This window comes from Phycodurus eques, chromosome 2, assembly GCF_024500275.1.
Source record: "Phycodurus eques isolate BA_2022a chromosome 2, UOR_Pequ_1.1, whole genome shotgun sequence".
Lineage (NCBI taxonomy): Eukaryota > Metazoa > Chordata > Actinopteri > Syngnathiformes > Syngnathidae > Phycodurus > Phycodurus eques.
The window spans coordinates 33,687,363-33,714,976 of NC_084526.1; the positions used below are offsets into that span (position 1 = coordinate 33,687,363).

Here is a 27,614-nt window from a genome sequence, read left to right on the forward strand (position 1 = left end):
CTATGGAAAAAAGGACACAGTGTGTACCTATACCAAAACCGCTGAAACAGCTGGCTGGTGCCCCAGTTTCCTCAGCCAAACAGCTGGTGTCCAGGAATCCGGTTTTTAGCTGGAAATACCAACTAAGACTTCAGCTTTTTCAACGCTCCCTACTGCTACCGTGATTTTGTGTTAGTAGGCTGCTAAGTGTCTTCCCTTTGCCAGTTGCAGGTAAATATGCCCCCCTGCTGTTGTGGACAGCTGCATGTTCAATAACATTACTTTAGGACACTGGTGTCAAAGTGGTGGCCCAGGGGCCAGATCCGGCCCTCCACATCATTTTATGTGGCCCGCGAAAGCAAATCAAAATTGCTCATTGTGTTCTGGTGTAATACCATTGCGATATTTTCAAGCATTTTTTTGTTACCAATCCCACTTTGAAAAGAAATGTAATAGTCTAAAAACATCTTTTTATAGGCTTCTGATTTCAAATCTGGTTATTCATCAATCTGTTCTGGATACTGTATTTAATTACATGATATGAGGTAATCTTTCATTTATATGGGTTCACAGTTGTAGCGACCCTCTGCGAGAAATCATGACTACGTTGTGGCCCGTGACAAAAATGGGTTTGACACCCATGGTTATACTTTTAGTAACGTTGAGATATCGGAAGCATGTTTTGTAACTAATCCCCCTTTTAAAATGCATTTATCCATCCCTCCATTTTCTGAGCCGCTTCTCCTCACTAGGGTCGTGGGCGTGCTGGACCCTATCCCAGCTATCGTCGGGCAGGAGGCGGGGTACACCCTGAACTGGTTGCCAGCCAAGCGCAGGGCACATAGAAACAAACAACCATCCGTACTCACATTCACACCTACGGGCAATTTAGATTTGTCAACCTACCATGCATGTTTTTGGGATGTGGGAGGAAACCGGAGTGCCCGGAGAAAACCCACGCAGGCACCGGGAGAACATGCAAACTCCACACAGGCGGGGCCGGGGATTGAACCCGGGTCCTCAGAACTGTGAGGCAGATGCTCTAACCAGTCGGACACCGTGCCACTAAATAAATCTCATAAAAGTTTATAATTTTTTTTTACTGGCTTCTAATTTCAAAAGTTATCCATCAATTTGGTATGTTTATGTAATAATATGAGGCGATCATACATTTATATGGGTTCACAGTCATCATGGCCCTCCGAGGAAAACCATAACTATGATGCAGCCCGCGACAAAAATGAGTTTGACACCCCTGCTTTAGGAGCTCCCTTCTGTACACCAAAAATGTGAGTTTGTGAGATTCTCCATCAACTTTGATATCGCTGGTCACTTGAGGATGACTTTAAAATATACATTTTCTTACTTCTAAAGCTCATCAGGCCATATCAAGAGCGGCAGCTGTTTTTTGTTTTTTTTTTGTCAAGAAGAAATTTATGTACATTTAAAAATTCACTCAGAGGTCTGAGGTGGACCTTCAGCCCTCAAATATTTACTGTACTGCAATGTCTTAAGAAACATCACAATATGATTACCTGTCATACAAAAGTAAAATAAAGTTAGAATTTACATGAACTGTCAAAACAATCATTTCATCTTCACTTTGATGAGTAAAGTGATGGACACAGTGACAAACATGGAGAGCGAAGGTTATTGCTTGAAACAACGTCTCCTTGCATAAAGACGACTAGCTAATTTCCAGGTCTAAATTCTGTTCTTATTATTGCATTATTAGTGTCAACTCAGCCATATTATAGGACCTTGACACATGTTGTTTTTTCAATGTTGTAGTGTCACATTTTCAATTTTATGGTCACCAAAGAATCACAGAAAAGAACATGAAAAACATGAAAAAAAAGAATCCTTTTGTTGTTCACTGGATTGAGTTATCATAAGATGTGTTGAAGTCTACATGCAGTACATATTATGCGTTTTTTCACAATTTAAAACAGTTGCTAAGTGTCTACATAACCTAAACAATAACAGTAATATGCTTTTTGTCAAAACACCCCAAGGATCAAGAATCATAGACATATTTATACAGAATATTAATTGCCATGGTAAAACTGGCTCATTTTAGGAGCAGACCTGTCTCAGGCAGTGCACTAGCCATCATCCCACCCCATATACTGCTGGCCCAATTTCAAGCCCGGCTTTCGTTAGAGTGGGCTGGATCTTGTTTGGCTGTCTCCTCTTCTGCTTCGCTTCCAACAGGGCAAGCAGAGCCCAGAGTGTGGACACAAGTGAGTGCCCAAGACAACGAAAGAATCTTTGTGGCGCATAGACACAATGCCAAACACAAACACTCCCGGTCCCCTATCCCACCAACAACTTAAGCGAGCAATCAACTAAGTGGCGTTTAACTGAAGCTCAAAATCTGTGAACCCCTGTTTACCTGATATGCAATGGTGGCAATTGGCATGTGCAAAGCACTCTGCCGTGCATGTAGGATTCGGACCGTCTTGGGACTTTGAAAATTGTTCGTCTGCAACCTCCCCTAGATAGAAAGAAAGGGAGAGAGAAACAACACATACGGACTAGTTAGAGTCTTGAACTAACCTAACCTGCATGCTAATATGGGCATATGGGAGGACGCATAGTCAGGGGGCAGTGGGAACATACAAAGTCCACACAGACAGTTCTGAACTGCTTGCACCATTCTGCTCTCGCATGTTCCATGTGGTGGAAGTACAGTATTCCACGGCTTTCAGGCGGCTGGCAGTAATCATGTGCTCTCATGCACTTTGATTACTCGGCACACTCATGATGGGAAGTTGCAATGCCGTCAAACCCAAGCAGTTTAGGTGCAAGTTGTTTGTCTGATTCCGACAATCCAATAGAGCAGACATTGAGGTCAAAGAGACACTTTTAGACAGTCAAACAAACAAAAAACACATATATGAAATAAAACACCCATTAGGTTTTTTACTATCATGGCAGTCTATGGTGCATTTAAAAACAATTCAAATATGTTGGATTCCTTTGTGTGCTCTGTTACATATTTACGATTGTAGATGTACTGTAAAGGTTCAAGAGCATTCCATCGCCTTTTTGATAATCCCACGTCTGTTAGTGTTGAGCGAGGGAGTGAAAACGTCAGACTTGCCAACAAGCTGTGTAAGCAATGGCGGGAGCTTCACTAATTGAAGAAAGAGTTTTGGATTTAGTGCTGAACCAGAAGCTAGTCTTTCTTTTCTCGCCACGCTGGGAAAAAAAAGAGGACCACACAACAACATACACAGCACGGCTGTTTTTGTGACACGATCATTTCAACAGAGGGCCAAAACAACTTCCTCAGATTACATAAAAACGAGAGACTCCAAACAAAAGTTGTTGTAAATTCAGTGTTGTAGAAACAGAAAGGAGCGGGGACCTAATTCAACTTTTTGGGAAAATGTAAAAACAAAAACAACATGGTAGTGTATGTTAAATTAACAAACAATACACAAAAAGAAACAAGAATAGAATTGTAATAAATTGCGAAACAAATCCACAGAAATACTAATGCACAAACACATTGGTAGGGGGCCAGAGTTAGTAAAATCAAGATTTAAATGTTGATATCGGATGTTTTACGTCAGTATTTATCTGAAAAATTGCTTTTGACTTACAGTACTTAGTTACCACATGTAAGACAAAGTAAAATAATTAAAGTAATCATCCATCTGTTGCTCCAATTTCTATCGAGCTCATTGCCGTTGGGGTCGCTGGCGAGCTGGAGCCAATCCCAGCTGACTATGGGCGAGAAGCGGGGACGCGGGTACACCCTGGACTGGTCGCCAGTGCAGGGTAGTCAGTGTGTGTGTGAAAACATATGGTGCGAGGCATGAAAACAAGTCAAGAAAGAATTGACATGCCGTGTTTGGTGATTGATTCGAGCCCTATTCCAAATAGGAGACCCACAACACAAGTGCATCTCCCACTTAATTCAAAGGGCTGTTTCTATAAACTTTCCAAATCCAATGTTTAATAGCGACAAGGGTATCTTCTCAGTAATTCAGGACCTTGTGAGGGTTGTGAGGCATCTGATCTTTTTTCCTCTATGAGACGGCAAATCAGCGTAGTTGAGCGCAAGGTGAATAAACAAGAGGCTCTGGGAAGGGAAAGGGTGAGAGGGGAGACTTGTATATATCAGGACGCAGTGGAAAATTACCTAAAGAGATTGTGAGAGTTCAGTGATACAATAAATCCATAAATTATGGAAGGTTCAAGACATCTGTTAACAACCTTAGAGACGAAATGACCTCAATCTCAATGGTACTCACTCCCACTGTCTTCTATACTTCCTACTTCTGTCAACCTATGTCACATACTTTCCTCTAGCTGTTCTTTTCACAGTCCTACTCACTCCCCTTCCCTCCACTCCCCTCTTTTTCTTCATTTTGCTGAGGCAAGAGGAAGTGTTTTTGTGCGCAGACCGCGGCTGACTGGAACTCTGGTGCCATCAGCTCCAGAAGCTGAAATTTGAGCAGCTGTACATTAAATGTTCCAATTGAGCAACAGTTCCTCTGAAGGGAAATCGCGGGGGCGGTGGTGAAGGAGCGCTTCGGGGATTTAGGATTGGAAGAAGAGTGAGAGGTGGAGGAGTTTTTAAGAGAGAACGCAGCTCATTATTCCAGCCATGAAAGTGGCCCCTCTGGTGGTCTCAGTGGGAAATGCATGCTGCTTTCAGAAGCTGTGTTTGTGCATTCAAATCTGAGCACATTCCTGTTGTTTTGCTTTGTTGGTTTTTATTACTCCATCCCGGAAAAACACAAACACAGCCATTGGGATAACCAATAACTGTTTCAGTCGGTGTCTTTAAGGGTTTAAACACAGTGGCCCAAGAGCATATTTCAAATAGCTTGTAGAGGAAAACTTAGGGTTTAAGACTGAAGGATATCAAACTCCATCACAGATCTCTCTTTTTTTTATCTTGGCAAGCTATATCTTTGAATGTGTGTTTTCTTTGGACCCGCATTTGTATCCCACCAGGGGAAGCTTTGCTTCATAGTCTACTTGCCACAGGAGAAATTTGATGTTTGTGGAAGACGGGTCACAGCTTTATTTGGCTCATGTTAAAATTTTGTGGTGTGGTGAGACTTCAAAATTGGCCACATTTTTTAAAAACAACTTTCAGTCACTCAAATCAATAGAAAATGCTGCAGACCTTACTGGAACCTACTCATTTGTTGAGTAACCTTTATGATGTACACATTATGTACCTGTATGTCAACCTTTCCCCTAATCATCATGTCAACCAACTCCCGAGCTTCTCCTGTCCTATTCCCAGCATTCAAAGTCTATGTGATTTGCTTTCTCTTTCGGCCTCTCTGTAGGTTAATGGTGCAGGTGACGGACGTTGTTAACCTGGGCCACAACTGATTTGGTATGCAATTGTTTGGATGAATGCACATATTTGTTTGGCAGAGTTTTAAGTTGGTTGCCCTTCCTGACACAACCCACTGCATTTATCCGGGCCTGGGACCGGACTACAGTTTGCACTGGCTTGTGCCCCCCATAGGGCTGTATTGAATAACACATAGAAATCAACCCTCTCCCCATGATGAACAATATCAGTTGGACACAGAAGTCTTCTGATGAGTTATCTAAAGAGGAAGTCGGTAGTAAACCATCACCCTGGTTTACTACCGACTCACGAATAGATGCATGGAGGCTGTTCAGTACTGATAATAAAATCGAAGAGGTGCTGAAATGCACAAATACGGCGGGACGGAGAAACCTGCCGGTAAAGGAAAATAGTTGAAACTTGCAAGCAACGATGCACTCATGGGCTTCATTGGCTTGACCATTTTTGCAGGAAGTGAGAAAAACTGGGATGCGTCAAACTGTGAGCTCTCGGGGGCCCTCTTTATAGCCCCATGCACAGGGACACCATTTGAGGATATTCGCCGATTCTTACACTTCGATGAGAAGAGGATCGTAGCCTTGCGACTGGAAACGGGCCACTTGGCAGCCTTCTGCTATGTATGGGACCTGTTCCTGGTAAATTAGGCAGAGATTCATCCCCAGTGATTGTATCACAGTGAATGAACAACTTGTGACATTGTGACACAGAGGGAGGACCAAGTTTATGGAATTACATGAAGAGCAAGCCCGCGAAGTGCAGCATAAAGATCTTCTGGGTTTGTGATGCAAAAAACCCTCTATGCAAAGTTTTGATAGCTGTACTGATAGCAACTTTGTGATCAAATGAAAGATTAAAAGACACTAACATGTAAAATCATTCATGTGTTGCAATCATTTTTGGATGTTGAGCTTTTTTTTTTTTTTTTTTTACCTTTCTCAAAGCAGTTTTGAGATCAAATGCTAATTTTAAAAAAGTGATAAATTAACTTCTCAGACATGAGATAATTATTTTATTGTCCCAATATATAAAAAAAATCAGGACCTTTAACCAAAATGAGAGAACTTCCTTAAAATTTACAGCATAAAAGTCCATCCATCCATCCATCCATCCATCCATCCATCCATTCATCCATTTTCTGAGCCGCTTCTCCTCACTAGGGTCGCGGGCGTGCCGGAGCCTATCCCAGCTGTCATCGGGGGAGAGGCAGGGTACACTCTGAACTGGTTGCCAGCCAATCGCAGGGCACATACAAACAGACAACCATTCGCACTCACAGCCACATCTATGGGTAATTTAGAGTCTCCAATTAATGCATGTTTTGGGGATGTGGGAGGAAATCCACGCAGGCACGGGGAGGCACGGGGAGAAACAATGATACATAATGTGAGCACTTATCACGAACGTCATTTTAAAAGGAAATAATTTATTTAAAAATATTGTATTTTTTTTCAAGTTCAATATGTGCTTTATTGTCGAAGGCTATCAATTTTCTAGTTGCCATTTAATGTTTTATGAGGACTGCTGGCATAGTGGCTATGGGACAGAGTTAGTGTATGCCGTGTCATGACACATATATTTATTGATTTAATGACGTATTTTATTTATGAATTTAATTTTGGCACTCTCGGTCTTCAAGGTGGATGGTTGAGAGCTTTTTATGTACAGTACAAATGTTAGGTAATAACGTAAGTTTTCCACAAGAGAGCAGCAAACGGTTATTTATTAGGCTTCCTTATGACAAATGGCCTTCGTGGATTAAAATAAAACGTGAGATTTAACGTCATAATATAAAACAGAGTTTACTGAAATACTAAAATTCACCCAGAAGTTAATGACTTTCATGGCTGTCATGACTGCGTTGTGATGTTGTCACCGAATGGTGATGCCATCCATGAACACTAAATTCCAAGCAGTTTTCTCCTCCCACTTCCACGAGTTACTTCAGACTCAGACCTTCAGGTATCTAACACTTCCATCCCGGTGATGATGCCAATTACTCCGACAGAATTATGAGTGTGAATTGGGACCAATACTTGCGAATGAAAATGTCCCCAAATCATACAGTGCAACTTGAGAACGTTCTTTCATATTTTAAATTAGAACACACGCACGGTGAAGTAGTGGTTGGCACGACTGCCTTACAGTTCTGAGGTTTCGGGTTCAAATATCACACATATAATGTGAGTGTGAATGGTTGTTTGTCTATATGTGCCCTTTAAGTGTCCCGGCGACCAGTCTAGGGTGTACCCCGCTTCCCGCCCGAAGTCAGCTGGGATAGGCCTCAGCTCACTCGTGACCTGAACGAAGAGAAGCGCTAAAGGAAATGGATGGAAGTGTTGGACAGTATAATCATTGTGCAAAAGTCAGCGCTTTTTAAAATAAACTAAATCATTTGTTTTCCATCACACCATGCATCCATTTTCTGAGCCGCTTCGCCCCACTAGGGTCGCGGGCGTGCTGGAGCCTATCCCAGCTATCATCGGGCAGCAGGCGGGGTACACCCTGAACTGGTTGCCAGCCAATCGCAGGGCACATACAAACAAACAACCATTCGCACTCACATTCACACCTACGGTCAATTTAGAGTTCTCAATTAACCTACCATGCATGTTTTTGGGATGTGGGAGGTAACCGGAGTACCCAGAGAAAACCCACGCAGGCACGGGGAGAACATGCAAACTCCACGCAGGCGGGGCTGGGATTTGAACACCGGTCCTCAGAACTGTGAGGCAGTCGTCCACCGTGCCGCCCTTTGTTTCACAAATATTTATTAATAACATTTCAAAGACTCTGCCCCCCCTCGGGAAATACGATTGTTCCACACAGGAAATGATTGGAATGGTGCCTCAAAACAGAAAGAGGGGAATGACAATGTGTGTGACAATTGAGCTACACAAAGTAAAAAGCAAAATCCAAATACAGACAAGCATCTAATGCACATCTGAAAATCCCCAAAACAAAGTCAGTGTTGTTTTGTGCATAAGCAAGAGAAAAGAGTCTTACTGCAGAAAAAAAGCGAAAAGGCTGTACATGTGACGTGTGTACATATCAGGACACAAGCGCAAACACGTATTACATGGAGAATAATAATAATACGTGCAGATAACATGCAGGTGCTCATGTAGGGGGGGGGGAATGTGTTAATTCTATCAGCCGTGCAATACACACAGCAGTGTGCAGCAGGCTGGATAGCAAAAGTGCAACACACGCACACACGCGCACACACTGTCCAACATTCCCCTCTTTCTGCACAATGCAGAGTCACTCCTCCTGCGTAGCTCTGCCTGGCGACTCCTCTAAGCTGTATGAACCCATCACTAATCATACTGTGATACCGAGTGAGAAAACAGGGCAGCCAGTCTGTGTGTGTGTGCATCATCTCAGTGCGGCTGTTGTTTCCTTGCGTGCATGTGGTGGGATAGGATGAAGGGGTGTGTCCTGCAGAGTGCGGAGGAGCTTTTCCCTCTGTCGGTAACCAACTGCACTCAGCGCGCCAGCCGTGACTTCACTGCAGCGGCAATCAGTCTCTCGGTACTTAGTGGGCTAGACATACTAACCTGACTGTCCCCTCCTCTTCTCTCTCTCTCTCTCTCTCTCTCTCTCTCTCTCTCTCTCTCCATAACCAGCAACCAGAGCTGCCCCACTCTCCTCATCATCACTCTGCCACTCCCGCAGCATTGCTCTCTGTTTGTACGGGACACTGGCCTGCAGCTCACTCACTGATTCTGCATGACTGTGACAAAGGTAAGGTGTTAATCTCTTATTGGGTTTCGGAATTAACCCTTATGATATGATTGGAGAGGGTGAGGAAGGTGGATGAAATTGCCCGGTGATTGATGGAAGTGGAGTGCATGAAAATGTATTGTCAGGTTTGTTTACATAGCAGAAACTGTGGTTATGATACAAGTGTGGATGACAGTTTCTCATCTGCAATATGTTACTCTGATTAAAAGATTTCATCTCTATAAAACAATTGTTTTTCTTAAACTCTCACAAGATACCCTTTAAAGTCTACAAAGTCCAGGTATTGTTTAAATGTAACAGAGAAGCAGCGTTATTTGCTTTGCATTCAAGCATCCACTTTTTTAATACAAACTGGCTGTAGATGAAATTACTTGATTTAATTAACAGATTTATTTCTGCTGCATCACAGAGACTAGCAACATAATGGAGAATGATTAGTAATTGTACTCCAGCCTTCGTCAGCGCAGTCACCGTCGCGCTGAATGATAAAAAATAAAAATGAAAAATTAATTATATTATGTATTATGAGCATTTGTGGGTTACCACTTGGGCTTTTAAAAAAAATATCCACTGAGGTTTTGTTTGGTTTTAGAATTGTATAGTTGCGGACACAAATTGCCCACAGGCTGTAGAGTCCCCACTCGTTCTGTCACGCAACCCACACAAGTTTGGGGTGCAGCTGAAGTTGAGGGCAGGGAGGGTCATATCTGCACACCCTGGGGGCACCAGGCAAGAAGGATAGAGCACCCCCCCCCCCTAAAAAAACTGTCATTGAAAGACAAAAATCAGGCATCTCAGACAGCAAGAGCTAATAGGGGGCCCTGTGCAAAGGATTTACAACTATTGTTGCTACAGTGTCTAAAGCTGTACCATTGTTTTGTCATGATATAGCCCAATGTCAGCCGTCTCTCTGGGCCCCCTTCAGCTCCGGGCAATTGCTTGAGTTGCCTCGCCTGTTGCAACACCTCGGGTCAATAAGTGCGTGTACAGTCAGTCACAAGTTGATCTGAGTGTTTACATGGAGCCTGAGGTCTGTGCTTAAGACTGCAGCAGCAGGTTGAATCCTCTTAATTAATTAACCAAGTGAGAGAAATACAGAATATGGGAGCGGAAGAGTGACAGGAAGAAAGATAAAGGAAATGAGCACACCTACACCCATGAGGAGAATTAACCTGGACTAGAATAGATAACCTAGTGTAGACACAGGACAATGGCCTAATTTGCTTGTTACTGTGTCCCATACCTGCAAGCTGCACAAAAATGTTCCCTTTAATATAAAATTGTGCCTTTTCTTCATCTTATACACAGAAGCGCACAGACACTTACTATCAAACTGCAATTTCTCTTCCTGAGTGTGATTGCGTGGGTAGGTGTGAGTGCTGCTGTGTAAGTTCTCCACGATGACAACTGAAATAGGAAAGGGCCAAGTGCTCCTTTGTTAGAAAGGAGCCAATGCCAAAATCTGACTCCAGACAGGATGGGAAGTTAATTTTGCTCATTCATTTTGCTAAACAATCATGCAGTTGGCCAAAATTTAGAGGGGTAGACAGTTTTGTTGTCTCAATCTTGATGAGCGGGAGGAGCATGAGGAGATGGAAGTGAATTCTTTTCATGGCTCTCCCTGCCAACAGCAGAGAAGTCATCTTGGGGAGGGATGCGGAACAACAGCTACCATGCTGACAGTGCTGATTGGCCCTCCATCCTTCATCACATACAGACAATAATGTAGACAGGCTTTGGATTAGTCAGTTATCCTCAACACCAGATTTATGATTCATGATGATTTCCCTTTTGAGAATATAATGTGGATACTAAGACTAGCAGCGCACCATACAGGATGACACACCTTGCATTTACTATATAAAGAGGTACTGTCACTATCACCTAATCTGACGTTGTTTTGAATACTTCATTGAAAACAATGGGAAACTTTCAATCTGCCTTTTAATATGGTATAATATCAACAAAAAAGTGAGTCTAGAAACATTGATGTTTCCATTATTTAACTCTCCTTGTAGCGAGCCAACTTGCACTATACCAAGTGACTGAAGGAGCTACGTGGGCAACAATACTCACAGCAATATGGTTCACTTGCTTGTTATCAGGCATGTCAGCACAACCCTTTATCATGAACTTTAGTGGTTGATAGAAAGAACAGCAGCTCTACTTTGAGACCCACCCAGACGACTGACCTACTCATCCTATCTCGAAGAGCACACCCTGCGGAGGAAACTAATTTCAGCCACTTGTATATGACCCACAGCTCATGACCATAGGTGACGGTAGGAACGTAGATCGTCCGCTAAACCAAAAGCCTTGCCAGGTGGCTCAGCTCCTTCTTTACCGAGACAGACCGATGCAGTTGCCACATTACTGCAGATGCTGAACCAATCTGTCTGTCAATCTCCAGTTCCATTCTTCCGTCACTCATGGACAAGACCCCAAAATACTTGAACTCTTCCACTTGGGGCAGGATCTCATTCCTGACCTGGAGAAGGAATTCCACCCTTTTCTGACTGAGGACCATGGCCTCAGATTTTGATCTACTGAATTTTATTGCAACTACTTCAAACTTGGCTACAAAGCTCTCTAGCAAGAGTTGAAGATCGCAGCTTGATGAAGCCAAAAGAACCACATAGTCTGCAAAAAGTAGCGACGCAATATTGAGGCAACAACCGGACCCCTTCAATGCCTCGGCTGTGCTTCAATATTCTGTACATAAAAGTTATGATCAGAATTGGTAACAAAGACAAACCTTGACGGTGTCCAACCCTCAACAGACTTCGCCAAGGACGCTGAGGAGTGTAATCCCCCTGTAGTTGGAACACACCCTCCGGTCAGAGTTCTTCAAAATGGGAACCATCACCCCGGTTCAGAGGCACAGTCCCCGATGCCCATGCAATGTTGCAAAGGTGTGTCAACGATGACAGCCCCACAACATCCAGAGCCTTTAGAAACTCCAGGCAGCCCCCAGGGCCCTGCAACTCTTTTTAACCACCTTTTTAACCCCAGAGTCCCCAGAATCTGCTTCCTCATAGTGTCAGTGGAATTGAGGAGGTCTTCAAATTAATAAAAAGTCCAACGTCTCGCAAGAGGGCTGGTACCAGAGCCCAAGCTGTGTGTCGAGGTGAGCCTAACTATATCTAGTAAGAAATTCTCAACCTCGTACACTAGCTGGGGCTCCTTCCTTCCCTGAGAGGTGACATCTCATATAACTAGAGCCAGCTAGTGTAGCCAGAGATCGGACTGCCTTTGGCCGCCACCCAGCTGATTTTGCACCCGACCCTTTTGACTTGGTTAATCAGAGAAGGTGTTTATGGATTGAGTCGCATCAGAGGTTTGCAGAATGAGCTAAATATTAGATATTTTCATTGACTTTTCTGCAAAATCCTTCCAAAATGTCATTGTTTTTCAAAAACTGAGGAATATATACATATGTGCTTGGTTATTTAGTCTGACTACATAATGTATCAGCCAGCCAAATGGGAAGTGAATGAAATGTCTGGTGTTTCAGTGGCAAAATGGTGAGTGCCATGAAAATGGGTCATTGCCTGTTTAATTCCTTGGCCTTTGCCTTCAAACAAGGCCTTACTCGGTTGAGTCGTCTGTGAGAGAACTTAAGCTCTTTAACCTTTTAAGACTGACACTTTGGTCCACTTTGTTTGGACCTGGAGCTTGAGTCTACGTATTGCTACCAAACATCGTTTGGAAAATCATAATTTGATTTGTTCAAACCTACCTAGCTTGATATCACTATTAGATGATATCCACCTATCCATTTTCTGAACCGCTTTTCCTCACTAGGGTCGCGGGCGCGCTGGAGCCTATCCCAGCTATCATCGGGCAGGAGGCGGGGTACACCCTGAACTGGTTGCCAGCCAAGCGCAGGGCACACACAAACAAACAACCATTCGCACTCACATTCGCACCTACGGGCAATTTAGAGTTGTTAATTAACCTACCATGCATGTTTTGGGGATGTAGGAGGAAACCGGAATGCCCGGAGAAAACCCACGCAGGCACGGGGAGAACCTGCAAACTCCACATAGGCGGGGCTGGGGATTGAGCACTGGTCCTCAGAACTGTGGGGCAGACGCTCTAACAAGTCGTCCACCGTGCTGCCTATTAGAGTATAGGGTATGTAAAATTAGGTTAAAGACTTAATATACCAAAATGATACAGTGGACCCCCGCATACTTGTGGTCCGGCACCCGTAGATTCACCTATTCAAATTGAAAAAAAAAAAAATGTTGTTTAATTTTTACTTTGGGGGGAACAACCCCTGTTTTTTTGTGGAAAATGCTTATTGGCGGTATAGCCCCACTTATTCAAGAATTTTGGGATTAAATTTTTTTTTTTCAATGCAATTATACTGGGCATTAATTATTCACGGATTTTTGCTATTCACAGTCGGGCCTGGTCCCTATCCCCCATGAATAGTGGGAGTCCACTGTATACTTAAAATTATGTGCAGCCTTGAAAATGAAAATCGAAAATAATGGCCGCTTTTATCACCATTACTATTTGTATCAATTTTGTATTGATTTCAGCAAAACTAATACTACTGCATGTCTACACATGAAGATAACATTCGTACTAGTAACTGAACTCTGTAATGGGATAGAAAAATTAATCGATAGTACACTACTAAGCAATATTGAAATGAAACACGTACATTTGTTTATCAACTATGATCCAATTGATTTACTTTGATTTCCCCTGACTGTTCAATTTCTGATTTTGTTTCTATTGAAGCAGAATTAAGAGAATGCGTCGAGTGCTATGCGTCCTGCTGCATACAGCATATGCAGCACACACCATGAGCTTCACAGTTTACACCTCAGGGATCAGCACAAGAATATTGCTGTACTACTACGAGACTGCTCGTGTGTGTAGGTGTGTGTGTGCGTGTGTATTGTGTGTGAGTGAGTTGGCAGACAAATAATCTGTAGGTGGGCAAATGACTACCGTTTCTACTGGTGAGGTCTGTTGGAGATCCTGTGATCCTAGCGAAAGAACCATGATGGTGTTTTATGACCTAAATCTGTGCAAGTGTGTGTGGACATCCTCAAGGCTTCTAAATAAAACCCTGCAGATTGCATCTGCTATCTTATGTAAGATAGAAGTGGGAAGAAAGAACCCCATATGGTGTTCTCAAATTATTTCAGTAAAAACCCATTATAGTTTACTCCATTAACATAGGCTGTTTTGTGTGCTGAATGTTGCGCTGTTATCCTCTTGTAATTTTCAGTTTTGCTTTAAGTGGAGAGGCATAATGACCACAACAAGACTTCTCTGAATGCAAAAGTGTTTCCTCAAGACTGTCTGACTGTAGTCTGTCTGATAATCTCCTGTAAAAGAATTTCAGTATTTAAGGCACAAAGGGACTCAATTGTGACTCATGTTCAAACCAATTTCTGTTCATTTAGCAGCTATTCCGAAGATTAATGGTCAGCTATGGGCACGAAAGAAAACAAAGATAGCAGTGTGTTATGACTGGGGTGGTGGGTAGTGGGAAATGGACGCAAGAATGATGAAATAAGAGGGAAATGAGAGACAGTAGTAAGGGGAGAGACAATAAGTGTTTCGTTTTTACTTCTTTAAACATCAGGGGAAAAAACAACTTAAAACTAAAGAGTATGTGTGTGAAAGTAATGTCAACGTCCAGGGACGGCTTCTGATATGGCCGATATGGGCAACCGTCCAGGGCGGCATCCTGTGGGGGGCGGCACTCCCACCCACCTCAACCAGCCCTGGGTGCGTAATCGACTGGCGGCGCACAGGGTACCATTCGGTCCAGGATCGCCTCTGTCAACGTCACTAACGTGGAGTATCACCTAAAACATTATATGAATGAATGATGAAGGCCTCTACTAAGTGTGGATAGGGTTGTAGTGACAAAAAAACAAAAACATTCCTGTATCTACACCTTCCACCCTTTCCCAAGTTATGAAGAAATTGATTGTGTGTTTTTGCATATACCTGCTAAATTACTCATCAACAAACACTAATCTGAACAATATGTACACACTCGTGCTTGCTGAGAGCAATTAAGGATTACAGTGATTTACTTTTTGAGAACCTATGTATTTAGACCATATTAAAACCCTAACCAACTGTCTGAAACCTGAACCTGAAAGCTATTCTAACTTTAATCCCCAAATTAGAAGCAGTCCCCCTGAACGGTGATTGAAGAGTGGGCACCCACCGAGTGCTTACATTGGAACAAAAAAAAAGTCATTTTTCTGTAGGACCACAAAGTCCTCCACCACAAGCATAAACACATTTGTTTACAGCCATAGCTTTATATCCATACCAGGGACATGAGTGCTGTATAATTCAAAGTGGGCTTCCAGCTGTGTTGAGTGTGTTTGCAATTAAATATCAGCAAACACTCCAGTTACGATGGAAGCCTATTGTATGCTGTTATCATTCACTCAGATGTGGTTTGAAAGAGTTCAGAAATGTCTTTATGCTTAAGCCTCTAGTGGTTACTACTGTAAAGTTGTGAATATTTCTTAAGTTCTTTTTATATGTTGCATCTATATTTTTTGATCTATGCATGTCTGTAAGAACATTTCTATGGAAACTCTTAACATTCTTTGCTTAAAGTGCCTCACCTACCATGCATCTAAATGTAGTTTGATTGAGACAGCTGGCTGATTAATTGACAATCTGTTTACTCGCACACACTCGTTCACACACTGGTAATCTAAAAGCTAAATCAGTAACCTGGCAAAATTAAACATCCTTTCTTGGAGTTTGAAAAACTCACCAGTGTAAAAGATTAAGAATATTGAATCCAGAGTTAATATTGTGTGTTTTTTAATGCCAGGGTGAATAGAGCAGATAATGGACACATGCAAGAGAGATAAACTGAGAGAGCAAGTTGTGCAAAGGGGTAGAATAAAAGCGTTACACAAAAGAGGGAGACGGAGTAAATAGTTGGGAGAAAGCCACAGAAAAGCTTTCAGGACTGGAAGACATTCAGATTGCATGAGCTCATTGCCTTTCAGAAAACGTCCAATCTGCTCAGTTTGTGGGTCTGTAAAACTGGACATTTCAAATCTGTATCAGAAGCCTCAGTGCATTTCCATATGAGATGGGAAAGTCTCCAATTCTTATGTGTCTGTCCAAACAATATCATTCAACCACATGCTGAAAGCATTTACATTATGTCAGTGATAGACTTCTGTTTGAATGACTGGAACCAATTGTGAAAAGCACTCAGCGGAATGGTTTGTTACATTTCTTTTTTTAGTCAAATGTTCATATTTGCATTTGGTAGAGGGCAGGTTAAAGAAAGAGTGAAATTATACTCTTTATGTCACGGTATGTACCAAACGGTATTGGACTGGACCCAAAAGCAGACTGAGACTGAGAAAGCAGTTGGAAGTGGTTTATTAGGGAGAAGCGCAAAGGGTGAGGGTGGTCCGTATGAGAAGGGATCGTGCGGGAGACTGGAGCGTGAGCAGGTGAAGGAACTTGGCAATGCGGTTGGAGCGTGCGTCGTGGGGAGACACAGGAAGGCACTGGAGGAGGAGGAACAACAGGGAGTAAGTTCGAGCACGGGTATCAGAGAAACTATTCTTACGATCATGAGCCAGGCGTTGGCCGGTGTACCGTGTAGGAGCGAGAATACTCTGGCGCTGGAACACAGGAACAAGCAGACTTAAGTGCAGGCTGTGATGAGGGCTGATTGGAACCAGGTGCGCAGGCAATGAGGTGATTAGTGCTGGAGAGAGAGAGAGAGAGAGAGAGAGAGAGAGAGAGAGAGAGAGAGAGCGGGAAAAAAGACGCACAATGTTCCACCCACGTCTCGCAGAGGAACTGCAGGGCACAGATCATGACAGTACCCCCCACTCTGAACGGACGCCCCCTGGCATCCTACCAGGCTTCCCAGGGTGGGCAGCATAAAAATCCCTAATGAGAGTGTCATCCAAAATGAGTTTACGGGATATCCAGGCACGTTCCTCTGGGACATAACCCTCCCATTCCACCAAGAACTAAAACGCCTGACCCCGGGGTCACACATCAAGGATGCATGATACAGTGAAGGCAGGATGGTTGTCGATTCGGGGGTGCGGAAGGGGCACGCCTGGATGGCGAAGAGCACTGGTGGAGATAGGGTTGAACAGAGATACATGAAACGTGGGATGGATCTTAAGAGACTAGGGAAGTTTTAACTGTAGTGATGTGGAGTTAAAGATTTTGGTGATAAATAAAGACCCAATGAAGTGTTGCGTGAGTTTATCGTGATTCAGTTTGGAGAGGGAGGTCACGGGAGGAGAGCCACACCATCTGACCCACCTTGTATTCTGGTGTAGGAGAGCGATGAAGATCCGCCAACCGCTTGTTTCTTTCAGCCGAATAAGTGAGAGCTGCCCTGAAATCCTTCCAAATAGTATGGATCTGTCACAGGTGCTCCCTCACCAATGGAACCACCACAGGATGCTCCTGGTCTTTAAACAGAGGGGGTTGGAACCCATAGCATGCCATGAAGGGAAATATACCTGTGACGGCACTGGTGAGGGAGTTGTGGGCATATTCAACCCACGACAGAAAGGTGCTCGATGAGGCGGGATTGCGTGCGGCAACGCAGCAAAGAGCGGACTCCAGATTTTGATTTGCCCGGTCCGTCTAGCCATTGGACTGTGGTTAATAGCCCGAAGACAGACTGGCTGCTGCACCCACCGCCTGACAGAACTCCCTCCAGACCTGGGAGGAGAACTGAGGACCCCTGTCTGAGACAATGTCTATGGGGATTCCGTGGAGTTTGTATACATGAAGGGCAAGCTTAGCGGTCTCGAAAGCAGAAGGTAACTTGGGAAGGGATAAACTATCTATGACAGAAAGAATGACAGTATTACCTTCTGAGTGGGGTAGGCCTGTAACGAAGTCCAAGGCAATGTGGGACCACGGCGACTCGGGATGGGTGAGGGACGCAGTAAGCCACCTGTGGACAGGTATGAGGCTTTTCCCCGGGCACAGACAGAGTAGGCTAAAATGAACTCCTGGGTATATTTCGTCAGATTGGGCCACCAGAAGTTCTGTTGGAAGAATTGGAGAGTTCGGGTGATTCCGGGATGACAGGTGAGTTTGGAGCTGTGACCCCACTGGATCACCTGAGAGCGGACAGACCCAGGCACAAAGAGACGGTCTGGAGGTCCAGTCTTGGGTTCTGGTTGATCTCTCTGGGGCACCTTAACCACTCATTCGATCTCCCAGGTAGCAGCCCCGACAAAACAGGAGGAGGGAAGGATGGGCTCAGGCTCCACAGAGCTGGAGGGAGGTGAATGGAGGCCAGAGAGTCACCACGGCGCTCTCAGCCCATGGGGAGCCCGGTCTTTTGGCTTCTGGGGGCAGGAGGCGATGAAATGGCCTGGCTGTCCATAGTATATACAGACCCTGTGACTAAGATGGCGCTGACGCTCCAGAGGGTCCAGGCAGGTCTTATCCAATTGCGTAGGCTCTTCAAGTCCAGTGGGGAGTGATGATGTGTCTGCTGGGGCTTCCATAGACAGCGGGTTTGCAGGGGGTGGTTGTGCCTGCATAGGGTGTTGTGTTGCGGGACCAACTCTCTTTTTCTCTATCTATTTACTGACATTGGTTTTCTGAAGTGTTCCTGAGCACATGTGGTGATATCCTTTTCACATTGATGTCGGTTTTTGATGCAGTGCCGCCTGAGGGATTGGAGGTCACGGGCATTCAATGTTGGTTTTCGGCCTTGCCGCTTACCTGCAGTGATTTCCCCAGATTCTCTGAACCTTTTGATGAAACCGTATGGACCGTAGATGATGAAATCCCTAAATTCCTTGCAATTGTACGTTGAGGAACATTGTCCTCAAACTGTTCAACTATTTTCTCACACTCTTGTTCACAAAGAGGTGAACCTCGCCCCATCTTTGCTTGTGAATGACTGAGCAATTCAGGGAAGCTCCTTTTATACCCAATCATGGCACCCACCTGTTCCCAATTAGCCTGTTCACCTGTGGAACGTTCCAAACAGGTGTTTGATAAGCATTCCTCAACTTTCTCAGTCTTTTTTGCCACCTGTCCCAGCTTTTTTGGAACGTGTTGCAGCCATAAAATTCTAAGGTAATGATTATTTACTAAAAACAATAAAGTTTATTAGTTTGAACATTAAATATCTTGTCTGTGTGTATTCATAGTGTATTCAATTAAATGTAGGTTGAACATGATTTGTGAATCTTTGTATTCTGTTTTTATTTATGTTTAACACAACATCCCAACTTCATTGGAATTGGTGTTGTACAAAGTAAAACACTAAGTTTGATGAATATTCAGCACTGAGGTCTTCCACACACAGCTCGATCAGCACTCGGCGGAAAAGACCCCAGAGGTTTTTGGTCATAGTGTTTTATAGTAGAGAGACTGCTTCCTGTCGGGACGTCATGCAGTTGCGGACCAATCCTAGCTTCGCTTTGATGTCTGGGTATATTGGGAAACTCAGTCTGATGCTACCACCGCTCCCTGAGAGTGCGGTGTTCAGAAGCAGACCACGCTCCATTTTCTATGAATTTACAAACGAGCGTGCTGGCTATTGGCAGGAATCCGTCAGTGCATCCGGCATATTGAATGTGTAAGATCTGCGTGTACCGAATGGCAAATTCCAACAACGCCCCGAATTTCCCAACGTTCTGGGACACAGATAGCGTGCCCTCTGTTGATATGTTGTATCTGCATGACTCAGCGTATGTACACGTGTACATATAATGCAACCATATGTTTGTGAGAAGAGCTGGGTGTGTATCTGTAATGGAATGTAGCAACAATACATGTATGCAGTGTTGTAAAGTGTGCAGTCAGTAATTTCTATCACTGCCTAATATTTCCCTTTGAGGCTGATGTGGCCATAAGAGCTGGATACACAGGTAGTGGAATGTGTGACTGTTTTTGGAGACTGGCACATTGATTAAACACAGACAAAAATCAGCTCAGATTCAATTCAAACCCAACCAATGGTCCCCAACAAAGTCGAAGATTGGTGTGAAGTTGAAAGGCTTTTAGAGACACCACCGTCCTACCTTAACATACCATGACAGTCCCGAGTTAAATGTTTTCAATTCAACTGCAATTTAGAAATCAGACACATCTTAAGAAATGTACTGTTTTCTATATAGAACCACAACATTTTGACTTTAAAGCAAATTTTTTCCCGCAACTTTAACCCCTGAGGGTTAAACAATGATGCCGCTTATAGTATTTGTGGATTTTCCTGATCCCAGTAGCTTCAGGCGCTTGTCTATTCTTTGCTTCTCTTTAACTCTGTTCATTAATTTTTCTTTAAGGTTCATGTCAGAGTGTTAATTGCAATTTTTAAATCAATTCTGCACATGAATTGATGAAACGACATTTATTAAAGATTTTTTTTTCGCTCATATTTGTATGTGGAACATGTCCGGCTTATAAACCAAATGTTACAGTACATTTATGGCAACAGTGCAGATGCATTGATAAGTTTATACTCCGCTGCGGTACTGATGGACAATCAGGGTGGTTCTCTCCATGAAACAGAAGTTTCCTGATAAATGTCTTGTGGAATCTCCTTACGTAATTTTATCCCACATCACATTCTCATGCATGAAGCTGACAATAGAAATACTGTATACTCTGCTGTGTTGTCATTTTGGACATGTTTGTGCAACATCAAATCGCGTGTCCTCATATTCCGTGTTTTTTCTCAACTCATGGTTTGGTGGTTGGTAATGATTTATTTTCTTGTTTTACTGCAGCAATATTTGAAATGAAATACACAACACATCTTAACATACACTATGGTTTGAGCTGCCAGCAACAGAGAGCTGAGTGAATACTAGCGAGTGCTGAGTGGGGCAAGAAGAGCACATCAATGATGAATGATCACAACACCCACACATGCACACACGCTAGCGCGCACACAGAAACACACAAACACACACACACACATACTGTACACACATTGAAGTTCATTCAGGTCAAACTTATGTCTATGGGCTCTGATAGCAGCGTAAATATAGGTAATGCTTTTTAAGCACCATATAATATAAGAAATATCTGCATGGAAGTAGCAAGGCCAAAAAACAAGATTTAATGCCAGTGAACTTCGATCCCTCAGGTGGCACTGCATTCAAAACTGGCATCGTTGTGTAAAGGTTATTGCCACGAGGGCTCAGGAACACTTCAGAAAACCAATGTCAGTTAACACAGTGCGTCGCTACATCTACAAATGCAAATTAAAACTCTACCATGCAAAGTGAAAGCTATATATCAACAACCCCCTGAAAGGCCACTGACTTCTCTGGTTCTGAGCTCATCTGAGATGGACTGACGCAAATTGGAAACATGTGCTGTGATCTGACGAGTCCACAATTCAAATAGATTTTGGAAATCATGGACGTCTGAATTGTTATCAGCTCAAAGTTCAAAAGGCAGCATCTGGGAGGTTATGAGCGTGTGATAGTGCCCATGGCGTAGATAAATTGCACATCTGTTCATGCACCATTAATGCTGAAAGATGCACATAGGTTTTGGAGCAACATATGCTGCCATCCAAGCAACGTCTTTTTCAGAGACGTCCCTGCTTATTCAACAAGACAATGCCAAGCCACATTCTGCACATGTTACAACAGTGTGGCTTCATAGTAAAAGAATGCAAGTATGAGACCGTTCTCCCATTAAAAATGTGTGGCGCTTTATGAAGCGAATTATATGACAACGGAGACCCTGGACTGTTGGCCAAATTAAGTTGTACATCAAGCAAGAATGGGAAGGAATTTCACTTACAAAATGTCAGCAATTAGTGTCCTCAGTTACCAAACACTTATTGAGTGTTGTTAAAGGAAAGGTGATATAAAATAGTGGTAAACATGCCCCTGTCCCAGCTTTTTTGGAACATGTTGCAGGCATCCAATTCAAAATGAGTGAATATTTGAAAAAAAAAGAAAAAAGAAAAAAAAACTGTATAGAGTATCAGATTGAACATTAAATATCTTGTCTTTGTAGCGTATTCAATTGAGCATACAGTAGTTTGGAAAGGATTTGCAAATCATTGTGTTGTGTTTTTATTTACATTTTGCACAACATCCCAACTTCATTGGAATTGGAGATTGTATTCATTCATTTTATTGATGTTAGTTGTGATGCACAGCTGTGTCAGCTATAAACCACAGCTTTAGCATCATGTGTCAGCAGTTTGAATGAGTTTTGTCAAAGCAGAGCCTGTTAAGGCAAGGCTAGTTTGAGGTTAATTGACAGTTGATGAGATCACGACCAGTAGTCACACACTGTGTCAGCAATACTTATGCATCACCTGCAGAAACAATCATCAGGGCTCAAGGAAAGGCTTTAAAGGCATCCATTCTCAACACCGGTTATCCTGGTTGGGGGCGCTGGAGCCTATCCCAGCTGACTTCGGGCAAAAAGCGGACTACACCCTGGATTGGTCGCCAGTCACTCGCAGGGCACATATAGACACGGAAAACCATTCGCACTCACATTCACGTCACTGAGTGGGAACTGAACCCACGCTGCCCACACTAAAGTCAGGCTAATGTACCACTACACCATCAGTGACATGCTTTAAAGGCAAACTAGCAGAATTAGAGACTTCTTGTGATTTGTCCCTGGCTGAAAGTTGATAGGGTCTAAGTATAGTATAAGGAAAGGAAGTATAAGGAAATAACTGAAAAAGGGGATGTAATTTAAGCCATCCACAGTTGTTGTCACGACAATATCCCTTCTTCTGGTGGTGTTAAACAATATCCAGAACAGTATAAAATGAGTAAACCGCTGATTCATGCATATTGTGTCAGGGTCAGGTTTTCGTGGTGTTGGAGGCAAGGCAAAATGTGGAGGACCCAAGTGCAGGGAAGTAGGGAGGTAAGGCAGGAATCTAAAAAAATAATATTTATTTTCAAAAACACAAAAGCGGCAAACAAGGCCCACAGAAAAATGTAAACACTGAATTAACAAGTCTCAAAAAATAAGGTTAAAAGAAACACAAGGGGTAAACTCACAACATAAGACAACATGACAGAAATGTGACTTATAGCAAAAAACAACAACATACGACATCGACATTCAACAATGAACCAACAAGGACTGAAAAAAAGAGGGAACTAAATACAAGCAAATTGACAAGACAATGAGGAACACCTGAACAAGACACGAGTGGCTGGAGGGAGCTGATTGGTTGACACAAGGTAGAGGGCTGATGAGAACATCCATCCATCCATTTGCCGTACCGCTGATCCTCACTAGGGTCGCGGGCGGGCTGTAGCCTATCCCAGCCATCTTCGGGCGAGAGGCGGGGTACACTCTGAACTGGTTGCCAGCCAATCGCAGGGCACAGATAAACAAACAACCATTCGCGTATTCAATTAACCTACTATGCATGTTTTTGGGATGTGGGAGGAAACCGGAGTACCCGGAGAAACCCACGGAGGCACAGGGAGAACATGCAAACTTCACACAGGCGGGGCCGGGATTTGAACCCCGGTCCGCAGAACCGTGAGGCAGATGTGCTAACCAGTCTTCACCGTGCCGCCCTGATGAGAGCAGGTGGAGAAAATAAGGAGCACAGAAGACATGAACAACATGGGAACACAGGAAAACATGAAACAAAACTAAATATAATCTAAACTAAAACACAGACCATGACATATTGTCTGAAAAACGATCACTATAATTCATGTCACTTGATGGCATCATCCAACAGGGAACAAATCACTAAAGGGACACTTATGGAATAAAATACCAAATTGAATATTTGTCCAAAGGGTAGCCTGTTGTGAAAAGAGGCTACTGGAACACAAGGTTACGGTAATGTGGAAGGACATTTGACAGGCTGGCAATAAACAGATCAATGCAACAGACTGGAAAGCTGCGCATGAGTGACCTTTTAATAGATACGGTATCTAATATACTGTCCACAGTCAACCACGTTCCTACCATGGGTAATGCATCCGATACGGCAGAAGAAATTAAACTGAAGCGACTGTATATGATTTGAAATATAAACGTAAGCATAGATGAACGAATATAAGGATGTATGGATGGATATAAACACATGCATAAAGGTATGTAGCACTGTGGTGTGTCCCTGGATGATCAAATCACATATTAACCTTCAACCATTGACAAAATCACTATCATTTCAAATTTGGCTTAACCGGCTCACAAATGGATAATTGAAGGCAATTACTGCTGCTTTTAACAGTGTGTGTGCATTCAAGCGCGCCTGTATGTGTGTGTGTGTGTGCGCATATGTAAAATTGCAGCTGTAGAACAAGAGGCGAAACGTCTTATAAGACAAACAAAACAGTCCAGTTGCGATTGATTCAATGCCCTGAGAATGCACTACTTTGACTGGACATGAAGACCTATTTTTCTCTCAGTTGTGATGAATACTAACTTCTGGGACAGCCATTTGTGCTGGGCAGGATGTCAGTATTTCCTGTCACAACTGGGGGCAGCTCGCCACCTTAAAAGCCATAATCTCTGCTTCTGAGTGGTGGAAGTATTATTGTTTTTGTACAGAGAAAAAAAAAAAAGTCAGCATACACCACAAAATTTTTCCACCAAAATAAACACAGTAATAGATCTCTGTTATCCAGTTCCCATTAATGAGATCATTAATAAAAATGCTTCCATTGGTAAAGCACTTTTGTACCTTCAAGGTACTCAAAGCACTTTAACACCTCTCTGATTCACCAACTGATCACAGCATTTGGGGCAACAGAAAGTTCGATATCTTTCTCAAGGACTAATTGACGTGATCATGGTGGGACTGATGATCAAACCCACAATCTTCAGGTAGAGTGATGAGCACTCCACTAACAGAGCCAAGAGTGAAAATTTATTTCCAAGAGAGCACTCTGAAAGACCTACGACTACTTTTGAAATTGAAAAGCGGAAGTGCTACCACTTCCGCTTTAGCTGTTGAGTTAAAGTTAGGAAATACTGTATTTTTAATTTATTTATAAGTACAGGCCAGGGAACATACAGTATGTGTAAAATCAGTCTACTCTTTACTACTGATTGAAATCAGCACAAACTCAGAACAATGTTTCCTAATTTTTGGTAATTAAAAATGTTCTGAGTTATCTTATACAAAATTATATATGTGTGCTAAGTAACAGTCCATGTTTGAGAAATGTGTTTCAAAGTTCGTTTTAGTTTGTTACTCTGGATTGGACAACAAAATCCTGCAATTAACTGGAAACCAATCCAGGGCGTACCCACCTAGTGCTCAAATTTAGCTGGGATAAGCATCAGCTCACCATTGACACTGAACAAGATACATTTTAGATAACGGATGGATGGTTTGAATTTGACTAAAAGTTAGACATTTTAAGTGGTTTGACCCCTGAACCATCCAAGATCCCAGAGTACACAGTACAGCAGTCCATCGTCATGAATTGATATTTTAGCAATGCAACAATGACTATTGACCTGAAAGGAACTTGTGATCAAGATACTATGCAGGGCCGGTCAAGTAAAAAAAAAAAAATTCTGGCAGGGAACAATGGCCAATTGCAAGTCTAAACTACAAATACTGTCAATGTTATATAACCACACACAGCCAGTTCCAATGGCAGAAAGCAATTCCAGCTAAACTGCAACACTTCCTGTGTGAATGAATAGGAACCCCATTTCACACTGAGCAGACATTTGGATAGAAGAGAGACAGTATTTCTCTGTTTTTGTGAGATTCGCTCCTCACTGGGAGGGGAAGTCATGATGAATGACTGTCTACTGTCATTGTGAAGGAGAGAAGGGAAGCCAAAACATGACACAGTGGCTTGACTGCGCCTTGCTACATTTAAATGACATGAGTTATTGTGATGTTGTAGACTTCTTTTGTCTGTCAGATGTTTGAATGTGAGATGTCAGAAGGCCAAACTTCCTCAGCACATGGCAGGGCTGATTTATTCATCCATCCATCCATTTTCTGAGCCGCTTATCCTCACTAGGGTCGCGGAAGCGCTGGAGCCTATCCCAGCTGTCATCGGGCAGGAGGCGGGGTACACCCTGAACTGGTTGCCAGCCAATCACAGGGCACATACACACAATTTAGAGTCTCCAATTTATGCATGTTTTTGGGATGTGGGAGGAAACCAGGGTGCCCGGAGAAAACCCACGCAGGCACGGGGAGAACGTGCAAACTCCACACAGTCGGGGCCGGGGATTGAACCCGGGTCCTCAGAACTGTGAGGCTGACGCTCTAACCAGTCGTCCACCGTGCCGCCCTGATTTATTCATTTATTTTTAAATTGAAATCATTTCACCCTTTTGAAAGATGTTAACGATTTCAACGGAGTGTGTTCACGTTTTGAATGTTTTTTCTCTCTTTTTTTAACACTGTGAGGTATATTACTTTTTCCCACCCCTTTAAATCATTGATTAATGCATGAAGAAGAAATCCATGCACACAGTATACCGGATGTGCAAATCCATGAAGAACCCTAATTGTGGTTCTTTGGGGAAAATAGAGGAAGGTAGATACCATTTTGATTAGTCGTGATTCTTGTTTTTGAGCTGTTACCCATGTTTGTTTTGGTCCATGTGTCTGTCATTCCTTTCAACCAATGTTAGCCTTTCCCTGCTGCTTCAATTGTCAACACACACACACACACGTGGAGCAGACTCGCTGAAGCAGCTTGAATGAGATATTTAAAAGAAAGGCAGGCAGAAAGAGAAGGATTAGCCATTTGAGAAGTAGCCGTATCCCCTGGCAAGGTATAGAAAAACAAAATTAAAACAACTCTGCTCTGTGGAGTTGTCTGCCTGACAGCTATCCATGCTACAGTAAAAGCACATGTACATTGTATACTGGCAGCATGGTGAACGACTGGTTAGCACATCTGCCCCTCAGTTTGGAGGACCCGGGTTCAAATCCAGCCTCGTCTGTGTGGACTTTGCATGTTCTCCCCGTGCCTGCGTGGGTTTTCTCCAGGTACTCCGATTTCCTCCCACATCCCAAAAACACGCGTGGTCGTTAATTGAAGACTCTAAATTGCCCGTAGATGTGAATATGAGTGTGAATGGTGGTTTATATGTGCCCTGCGATTGGCGGGCGACCAGTTCAGGGTGTACTCCGCCTAGCTGGGATAGGCTCCAGCACGGCCGCGACCCTAGTGAGGATAAGCGGTACGGAAAATGGATGGATGGAGGGTCTGTATAATCACTCTTACTCATTGTTTAGGCCAAGGCAAGTGGCAAGACACATTTCAAACACATTTTAGATAATAATCATTGGATACTGTTTTTTTGTTTGTTATTTTGAGGGGGGGGGTTCATCTGACCTGGGGCTATTGAAGTTGTTCTTTGTCACAAAGGAAGAAATATGTCAAAATCAGTGAAAAGAATCCAAAACAGGCAGCAGTTTTATGTCTGTGATCAATCACACAAATATCTCCAACTTCGTTCGGTCCAATAAAATGAGTTACAATGCAAGAGTTTTGTTTTTAGATTTTACGATACCCTGAATCGCTTTTGTCCTTGATTTAGGTTGCTCACATGATAGTAAGGAATACAT

The 27,614-nt window shown here is 43.1% G+C and overlaps 1 protein-coding gene across 1 annotated transcript in view; it reads left to right on the forward strand.

Annotated features, from left to right (window-relative positions):
- Positions 1–27,614, forward strand: part of coro2ba (coronin, actin binding protein, 2Ba) — a 70,448-nt gene that overhangs the window by 23,326 nt on the left and 19,508 nt on the right. The window contains exon 2 of the mRNA XM_061670404.1: positions 8,956–9,073. Within this exon, the coding sequence (XP_061526388.1) occupies positions 9,059–9,073 (15 nt within the window). The 5' untranslated portion in view covers positions 8,956–9,058. The remainder of the gene's footprint in view (positions 1–8,955; positions 9,074–27,614) is intronic.